Source organism: Belonocnema kinseyi, chromosome 5 (assembly GCF_010883055.1).
Source record: "Belonocnema kinseyi isolate 2016_QV_RU_SX_M_011 chromosome 5, B_treatae_v1, whole genome shotgun sequence".
In the NCBI taxonomy this organism is placed as follows: domain Eukaryota; kingdom Metazoa; phylum Arthropoda; class Insecta; order Hymenoptera; family Cynipidae; genus Belonocnema; species Belonocnema kinseyi.
In genome coordinates, this window is record NC_046661.1 from 101,201,622 (window position 1) to 101,211,957 (window position 10,336).

The 10,336-nt window shown below is 28.7% G+C and overlaps 1 protein-coding gene across 1 annotated transcript in view; it reads right to left on the minus strand.

Annotated features, from left to right (window-relative positions):
• Positions 1 to 952: 952 nt before the first annotated feature.
• LOC117173808 (ras guanine nucleotide exchange factor P-like) overlaps positions 953 to 10,336 on the minus strand; it is a 17,608-nt gene continuing 8,224 nt past the window's right edge. The window contains exons 2-4 of the mRNA XM_033362450.1: positions 6,967 to 7,519; positions 1,700 to 1,998; positions 953 to 1,371 (exon numbers count right to left, since the gene is read on the minus strand). Coding sequence (XP_033218341.1) covers positions 953 to 1,371; positions 1,700 to 1,998; positions 6,967 to 7,519 — 1,271 coding nt within the window. The remainder of the gene's footprint in view (positions 1,372 to 1,699; positions 1,999 to 6,966; positions 7,520 to 10,336) is intronic.

Genomic DNA, 10,336 nt, shown 5'->3' on the forward strand with positions numbered 1-10,336 from the left:
AAATATTTTTGAAAAATTTCAAATTTAGCTTAAAATTTTTGATAAATCTTTGGAATTAAAAGCGTTGCCTTTAAATCTTTCTGATTTTTTCAGAATTCTTATAAATCATTTACAATTTCATTTTTCCAAATGAAAATCATTCTAAATGTTACCACGAATCTTAAAAAAATTATTCCTTTGAAACATTTCGAAATTCTATAAAATCTTATTTTTTCGAAATCTTTAACAATTTGTATTTTGTTTCAATTTTTTCGAAATAATTTCGATTAAATTATGAATTGGTTCAAAACTTCCAAATATATTTTACAATAATTCGCGCTGTTCCTAGATTTTTGAAAATGTCTTATAATTATAAAAATTGCCGCAAAATATTTTCATTGTTTTTAAATGTTTAGAAATCATTTTAAATGTTCTCAGCAATTATAAGAAAAATTTTAATTCATCTAAAACCTGCTAGAATCTCACAAAATTGTTTCGTTTTGAAAACTTTAATAAATTAGGTTTCATGTTTGTATCTATTTACAAATTTTGAATTATTTCTAGAATTGTTAAAAACTTCTAAACATTTTGAAATCATTTGAAATTTAAAAACTTGAAAAACTTCTTTTCTTTAAATGTTCAAAAATCTAATTTTTTTGAATTTGTTGAAATGTTCTCAAGGTTGAAATTAGTTTAAACGGCTATACAGGAAATTTGTATAATATGTACTTATAAAATAAAATAAAAAAACAGTGTCAAGTAAAAAAATCTTCATTGTTTGAACATGTTTGGTAAGATAATTTGAGGAAATTAAATAGAAAATATGAATAAAAATATACGAAGTAGTTTTAATGGGGGGGGGGGGGGGGGGGGGGGGGGGGGGGGGGGGCTAAAAATGTGAGGGCAAGGGGCAAAATTAAATCTATTTTGCACAGAAAGTGTGTAAATCATTTTTTATCGGATCTGGTGATATTTAACGAGAAGAAGCATTTCCTACTGATGAAGAATCGTTGCTGTCATGAAGATTGGAAGTACTAGCTATAGACTGATATTCATCATATGCGTTGGATCCCTTTGAAGAAACTGGAGAATGTGGCACGAGTACTGGATTGGTTCTCGGTGTAGGACGTCTACGCTTACGTGGCGCCTGTCTAGCTGGCGGTGCATTATTGTTATTAGTATTGTTATTATTATTGTTATCTGCACCTTCTTCAGGATTACGGGGTCCTTGATGTCCTCCACGCTGTGGTTGTACTGGCTGATTTCTATTAATTGAATTTTCTGACGTCACAGATCTTAATCTGTTTCTATAATTTCGAACTGAAGATCTTTCAGGACTTGTAGGGGGACTAGTGTATGATATAGAACTTTTCTCCGACCCTAAACTGAGTTCTGCAACAATATAATAGAAATGTATAAACTTTAAATCAGATTAGTCAAAAAACTTTATTCTGAAAATACCCTGATTTGTCCCTGATTTTCCCTAACTATTTTTTCGTTTTCCCTGATTATTAATATTTCAGGGCACCTAGAGAAACTTCGGGCAGCCCACGACTCGTCCTCACACCAGCTTGAGGACGAGATCATACGCACGTTTCGGCCTTTGTGGGCCCCCGTGGCGACGATAGGTAGTCCCAAATCACTTCAGCGCTTTTACATCTCTACACGCAGAGAAGTTTGGTAGAGCCGCTCATCCAACACGTACAATTGTTGCACCAACCACGCAGTGAACAGCGCCACTTCTGTTTAGTAGAACGGCCCCACTGATTTGGGAGAACCATTACCCCGAACAGGCCGAATCGTTTGATCAACAGTACAGTTGAGCCGTTCTGCAAACGCGGCGCTTGCGGCACAATTCCGCGCTTGCGCAGCCTAGGGAAATATAGCACCCACGTTTCGAAACAGCTGATCTGCGTAAGTTCGGGGTAACCAGTGCCCTGAATCTGGACCGGACGCCACACCAAACCGACGTGCAGCGACTTTCTCACAACTAGCGCGATGGTTTTACCGAAATTATCTCTGAAGAGTTTAAAAACATTTGGGAACTTGTAATTTATCGAATACATAAAATTTTTGCGTTTTAAATCTGATTAGAAAAAAGCTATATTTTTTATGTTTCCTGACTTTTCTCTAACTATTTATGCATTTTCTTTAGCCATTGATATTTCAGAGGGTCTAGAGAAACTTCCAAAAATCATCCTCACTACGGCTTGAAGATGAGATCGTAAGGATGAAATCGTAAATAAAAATTAGGCGTCATAAATCAGATTATTCGAAAAACTTTATTTTAAAAACTCAATGATTTTTCCCTACTTGTTTCAGGGCTATTTTTTCATTTTCCCTGACCGTTATTAATTCTGGTTGTCTAGCGAAATTTTTATCAGTCCACGACTCGTCCGCACACGTGCGGCAGCATGAGATCACAATCGACAAGCAATTCCAAAATAAATCAATTTAAAAAAACTTAGAAACTTGTGTCTTATCGAATCAAAAAAATTTTTTAAATTTAAATGAAATCAGTAGAAAAGCTTAATTTTTTAATGCCCTGACTTTTTCCTGATGTTTATTAATCAATTCTTTATTAGATATTTTTTTTGTTTGATCCTTCGTTTTGATTTTATTCCTAGAAAACGACGTCAAAAATAAAATTTTCTGACAGCTACATTATTTATAATCATATATTTTTTAAAGATGCGCAATTTGAGCTGAATCACGAAAAATGATATGGCCAAAAAATTAAAATTTTGAACAAAAAGACACAAGTTACCATACAATACAAAGAAACAAAAATGTCGAAATATTCACAGTAAAAAGGAATACTTAAAATTACTAAACCTTTAAACTTTGCTGTTTTTAAATTCACAGATGAAGTTAGATATAGCAAAAATTTGTCTGAATTTACAAAAGTTCATATCTGAATAATCAAAAATTTAATATTTAATTTTCTTACAGTCAAATAAATGTTTTAATATTATTTTTAATATTATAATACTTACGAATGGAATTGAAGGAAAGTACAAAGGCAAGGAGCAGAGCCGCAAAAATTAGCCTCATTTTTCTATTGCTCAAGAAAACCGATTCTTTTATAGTATCTCGAAAAAGAATTTAAATCCTGTTCAGACACCTTTCCGTACCTACAGATATTTTTTATCAGTATCAAAAGTCACGCATAATCATGCAGAATCATAAAATTTCATAATTTTTTTATACTACAGTTTTGTTAAGATAAGGCTTGTGCAATTGTCAGACGAAGTCTTTTTATTAAAAAATATTTCTTAACATTCGTATGCCATGAGTTCTATATTAAATCATTTAAGAGGCAGAAAAAAATTAAAAGCTGAGAAGATAATGCCAAAATTAATACAATTGGCCGTGAATAATTTTTTTGATAATCTCACTTAAGCACAGAAAAAACATATGTAAATTTTTTGCGGATAGAGATTAGTCTGAAATTGCTGTAAATGATTACATTATAATTAATACACTAAAAAAATGCCTGAATTATAAAATTAACAAATTGTAAAAATGCCGAATTCACGAATTGGAAAATTCCTTAATTATTAAATGCCTGGCAGCTTATAATATAACGAATTTGAAAATTCCCGATTAATAAAATTAACGAATAATAAAATTTCGGACATTGTATAATATTACAGAATTTAAAAATTCTCAAATGATAAGATTCCCGAGTTGAAAAATTCTCGAATTGGAAAATTTCTTAATTGGAAAAGTCTTAAATAATAAAACTTCTATATTAAAAAATTCCTGAATAATGAAATTCCAGAAGGTTTATAAAATTATCGAGTTCACAAATTTCCCATCAATAAAATTCCCGACAGTAAACTACCGATATAGAAAATATCCCAATTAGAAAATTCCTGAATTTCAACCATTAACATTTTTGTATAATGATTATTTATTGATTTAAAATATAAGAATCAAATATTCTATTGGAAAAATTGTTTTTAATGCCGAAAGTTTCTAAAAGTATTGTTTGAATTTATAATTAAAATAATTGACTTAAATTTTCATCCAGAAATATATTTGTTTCAATTATTTTAATTTTAAATTGAAACAATAATTTTAGGAACTTTAAATATTGATTTTTTGATAGAAACATTTAATTATTTTGTTTTTAATTGATAAATAATATTTATAGAAAAATTCTTCAATTGTTTAAATCTAACGGGAATTTTATCATTCGCAAATTTTCCAATTCGGTAACATTATATATTCTTTGGAAACTTAATTATTCGGTAATTCTTTAATTCAGGAATTTTATTATTCGGGAGTTTTATAATTCAGGGATTTTATTATTTCGGAATTTTTTAATTTGGGAATTTTAATAATAGATCATTTTTTAATTCCACAATTCAATTATTCTGGAATTTTATAATATGAAAAGTTTTCAATTTGGAAATTTTGTCATTCGGTAATTTTTATAATATAATAATTTGATCATTCGGGGATTTTTCTATTTGGCAATTTTCTAATTCAGAAATTTGAATATTCGGGAACTTTGCGATTCAATTTTCAAATTTTCAATTTGGGAATTTTATTACACGGAAATATGATTATTTGGGAATTTAATTATTTATAAATTTGATTATTCGGGAATTTTATTAATCGGAATTCAGGAATTTTATAATTAAAAAAATTTTCAATTTGGGAATTTTTTTATAAAGAAATTTTATGATTCGCGAATTTTCATATTCAGGAATTTGATTTTTTTGGGAATTTTCTTATTTAGGAATTTTCTAAATCAGGAATTTTATTATCCGGAAAATTTATTATTCCGGAACTGTCTAATTCAGAAATTTGATTATTCTAGAATTTAATGATTCGGGCATTTTATTATTTAGAAATTTTCGTTATCGGGAATTTTATTATTTGCGAATTTTTCATTTTTGGGAATTTTGTTATACGAACATTTTATGACTCGTGCATTTTATAATTGAGAAGTTTTACAATGTCGTGCATTTAATTTTTCGGCATTTTTTAGTCTTTCCTCATAGATTAACAATTAAAAAAAAATTCAATTATCTTATTATTTGTAAAGTGAAAAAAAATTGACAATATTTATAATGAAATCTGAGAAAGTATTATAATAAATCGGGTTCTTTTAGATTTATTGGCAGTCGATTTCAAAACAAAAAACACTAAATCTATACATACAATGTATTCCATAAAAAAAAAAGAAATCTGCTGCTTGAATCAGTTTTGTGAAAGGAACTAAGTCTTTAGAGCGTAAAATGGCTAAGTTATGCAGTTGTTTATAAAATTAACAATTCCCGGGCAGAAATTCCAATATGGATCTGATCGGGGCCAGATCGGGCATAATTTGGCCTAAATCGGACTATCTAGATGGGGTCAGACGCGAAATGAAACGTGATACCCGATCGGGCCCCAAGTACAGCGCCAGGAGATAATCCAGTCTGGCCCCGGTCTGGTCCCGGTTGGGCGCAAATATTGCGCCTAAAGACGCAATATAACACCCAACATTTGTGTATGATAAACTATTAAAGTATGTTGCAATATATTACTTCTGCTTTTTTTCTAATAAATAAAAAACTCATTTCGAGGTTAGGTTTCATCTTAACATACTTGATAAATTTACTTACTATAGTCTTCAACACGTATAACTCAGAAATATTTGAAAGTATACGATGTCTAAGCTCTCGTCTTGTGCTCGCTTTTGGAATTTATCTCCACGTACTTGGTCCCTTTTTGAATTAATAATCGAAATATTTTCGACGTTTGAGACTTTACATTCTAACTTGGGAGATTTGGAATCAACCCACTTTAGAACCCGAAATTAATGGGGCGCCATCTATTGCCTAGATTAGCAGGGGTCGGGGTCTAAAGGGGGCCAAATTTAAAATCCACAACATTGTGTGCCCGATCTGGCCCAAGTCGGAAATACGACAAATATTTGGCAATTTCCGCACGGGTTACTTCGGATTTTGTAATTATGGTAAGTAAGCATTATATTTACGTATATTCTAGATAAAAAATTAAGTCTTCAAGTATTTTTATTCCTAAATTAGTGCTTTTACTCATTAATTTATTATTCTAAAAATTATTCGATTTATTTTCTTGTTGTAACGAGCTGAATATTATTTAAAAAAAGGTGTTTTTAATGATTTCATAAGGCTTTGTATTAGAATGAGTAGCTGCAAAAAATAGAATAATTTATAAAAAAAATTATAAAAAATGTATTTATGATGTGTTTCGGGTTCAAACTGATGAAATAAAAAAGGCTTCAACTATTCGTGATCAATTTTATTCTAAGAAAATATATAACAACTGTTTGACAACGACCCAAACAATAAATTTTATCCCATTAGGATATTACTAAAAAAAACGTTTTGTTGATTTAACCAGCAACTTTTTTAATGGTGTTTAACGAGAAGAATTATTACACATTAGGGTGACAATTAGACATGGAGTCAAAATTTTCGTGCTGCCAGGAGCGTGTTTCGTTTCAATAGCTAAAAAAATAATGTGCTCTAAATTTCAGTCAAATAAATTAATATTTACCGTCAGCATATTCGAAATTTTATTTTTGAACTACTTTAAAAAAGATTACTTATGTTAATTAAAAATCTTTTATATTAACATTTAAAAGTTTTTAATAATAAAAATTGAATTGTAATTTAAAATTGTTGTCGTTTTTAGGATCTTTTAATTGGCAAAACCGTTCAGATTTCGTGTTTTGAAGTGTCAAACTGGAGATTTTTGAATTTAAAACATTTTTTTGTGAGTTTTGTTCCCCATTGCTTGAACAGCTTAACAGAGGAAACTTTCCACGGCGTTCAGGCAGCACGGTATGCCGCGAGATTTAGACCAGGCTTGCTGTGTCGTGGCAGGGAGCATGCGCAGCAATAGTTTGCGGACCACTCTACTAAGGATGGCATGGTAGTTGATAACCGATTCGGCTCAGATTTGATAAATTTTTTTTTTACCAGGATCCAAGATGGACTTCACTGGTTTTCGGGGTCAGAAGTGGAACCACTTGAAGAATTTGGAGAATGTGGACGAGCAAGTGGAGCCACAACTATTGGATTAAACACCTCCGCAACAGGTCGTCGTGCAGGTATACGGATAATTTGTCCTCTTCCTCTATTATTATTATTATTATTATTATTATTATTATTATTAATCCCTCTTCCCCTATTATTATTAATTATTCCTCTTCCTATTACTACATTATTATTATGGTTATTATTATTTATGTTGTTATTGTTATTGTTATGAATAATTCGTGGTTGTCGTGGTAGTGGTATTACAATATTATTTTGACGATGTTCAATAAATCTAGGTCCTTGATGATTTCCTAGCGGTGCGTCTCCTCGTGACTCCAAAGTTGTTGAATCATCGGACACCGCCTGTGGAGAATGTTGCCTATTCCTATTTGGATGTTGCTGTTGAGCTCGTTGTCTATTTTGATTTTGCTGTGGAACTGGTGGATTACTATTGATTGTTACATGAGTTATGTCTGAATGCATTCCTGACTGCGAGCCTGACTGTAAACTCAGTTCTGTAAGAATGCAATCGAAATTTATGAGCATTTAACGTAAAGAAAATGCATGTACGTCTCAATAGCGCGTCTGGAATATGAAATAGAAAGGGATAGAGATGGGATTTGTAACCCTAAAAACTCAAATCTTTGCTTTTCAAAATTGGGTTGTTGTTAAACTACATAAACAATTAGCGATTATCCTTGACAATCCCCTCCATACCTTCTCCTTGAAGATAGTAGTTTTTCACTCCCCCCCCCCATTCTGAAGGTTACGTAGCCAGTGGAATAAAACGTATTTCAAGTATATTCAGCATTCTTTTATCGCTTTTCTTGTGACTGAAGTCGCCCAAAATGCTCTTAAAATGAGAAAAATTGGTGTTTTTTTCACAAAAATAGGGAAATAAATTTTTTCAAAAAAAAAAATGTAGATAACATGTTGAACTCCATAAAAAAGATTAAATTGCTAAGATTTCGAATGGAAATTTATTTTATTTCCAACAAAATAGTTGATTTTTAAACGAAACAAGAATAATTATTTTATCAGGAGAAATCAATTTTTAATAATAAGCAATTAATTTTCAACTAAGCAGTTGCATTAAAAACAAAATAGTTGAACGCATAACCAAAGATTTGAATTTCTAGCTCAAATGGAGGATTCTTTGTCGAACCCAGTTGAATTTTTACCAAAAAGGTAATAATTGAAAAAGAACTATAAATATTTTACGATTAAAGATGAATATCAAAAGGAATAATTTAGTAAGAAAATATTAGAATCTTTAATTAAAAAGAAAATCACTTTAAAAAAAGTGAAATTTAAAAAAAATAGTTAAACGTCTAACCAACTATTTTAATTTTCAACAGAAAAAAAAAACAAATTTTGTCAAACTGTTGAATTTTCAACAGAAAAGTTAATTTGCCACTAGGAAAGAAGACTTTTCCACATGAAGGATGAATTTCCAATCTAGCAGTACGAACTTCTAAGGAAACATTAAAATTTTTAATTAAAAACATGACTTAAACAAAACAGTGGAATTTTTAACCAAATATTTAAATCCTATATAAAATAGTTAAACTTTTAACAAAATAGTTTAATTTTTAAACTGCGAAGATTATTCATGAACAAAAACGATTAATTTTTTACCAATAGACGAACTTTTAACAGAATAGTTGTATTAAAAAAAAACAAGAATCATTTTTTGTTATCAAGAGAGATAAATTTTCAAGAAGAAACAATTAATTTTCAACCCATTTTGTGGGGAAAACACGAATTTTTATGCAAATAGTTGAACGTATGACCAAAAATTTAATTTTCTAAGCCAAAAATAAGATTTTTTTGTCCAAACCCGTTGAATTTTTACCAAAAAGGTAATTTTCAACAAAGAACTATAATTTTTCACGATAAGAGATAAATTTTCTTTTTGAATGGACGATTTTTGTAAGAAAATATTAGAATTTTTCATTTAAAAAAATGGCTTTAACAAAAAAGTCGAATTTAAACAAAAATTATTAAACATATAACTAAATATTTTAAATTTCGATCCAAAAACCGAATTTTTTTTAAGACAGTTGAATTTTCAACAAAAGAGTTAATTTGCAACCAAGAAAGAAGAATTTTTTCCTATAAAAGATGAATTTTTAATCTAGCAGCACGAAAATTTAAGGAAACATTTGAATTTTCAATTTAAAAAATGACTTTAACAAAACAGTGGAATTTTTGACCCAATATTTAAATCTTATATAAAATAGTTAAGTTTCTAAACAATTAGTTTAATTTTTAAACTACAAAGATTATTTATGAACAAAAAGGATTAATATTTCACCAAACAACGAATTTTCAACAAAATATAGGAATTTTCAACAGAATAATTGAATTCAAAAAATTTATAGTTGAACGTATGACCAAAGATATAATTTTCAAGGCCAAGAAGAAGATTTTTTTTGTCGAACCCAATTGAATTTTCACTAAAAAGATATTTTTCATTAAAGAAGTATAAACATTTCACTAGAATAGATAAATTTTCAATCCAGAAGTACGAACTTTTAAGGAAACTTAAAATTTTTTATTAAAAAAATCACTTTAACAAAACCGTGGAATTTCTAACTAAATATTTAAATCATATATAAAATAATTAAGCTTCTAATCAAATAGTTTAATTTTCAACCTATAAAGATCAATTTTCAAAAAAAGGATTTATTTTTTACCAAAAGACTAATTTTTCAACAAAATACAAGAAATTTTACCCAAAAAATATAAGTTTACAATTAAAAATTAAATCATAAAATTTACAATTTAGAAAATGAATTTACCAAAAGATAGCGAATTATTACTTTTAACCAAATATCATATTTCTTAATCTCTCACGAAGAGATTCATGTTGAAAAAAATTATTTTTTAATAATGTATTCAATCATAAAACAAATGGTTAAATTTTCAAATATACAATTTAATTATCAATTTTAAAAAATCATTATTTTTTTATCATAAAATGCAAATTTTTAATTAAAGAGACGAAGTTTTAACAAGAAATTTGTATTTACCGCCCCGAAAAATGACTTTAACAAAATAGTGAAATGTTATGGAAAATAAATAAATTTGTAATAAAATAGTTGAATTTTTAACATACAAAAAATAAATTGTCAACCAAACAGTTGTATTTTTAATTAAAAAGATATGAATTTTAAACAAAAAGGGTTTAATAAACAGGTAGGATTTTCAATAAAAAAAATAATGGTCAACCAAAAATGAAACGAATTTTTGACAAAATAGTTGAATGCATAACAGAAGGTTTAAAATTTTAGGCCAAATAGAAGATTTTTTGTTCGAAGCCAGTTGAA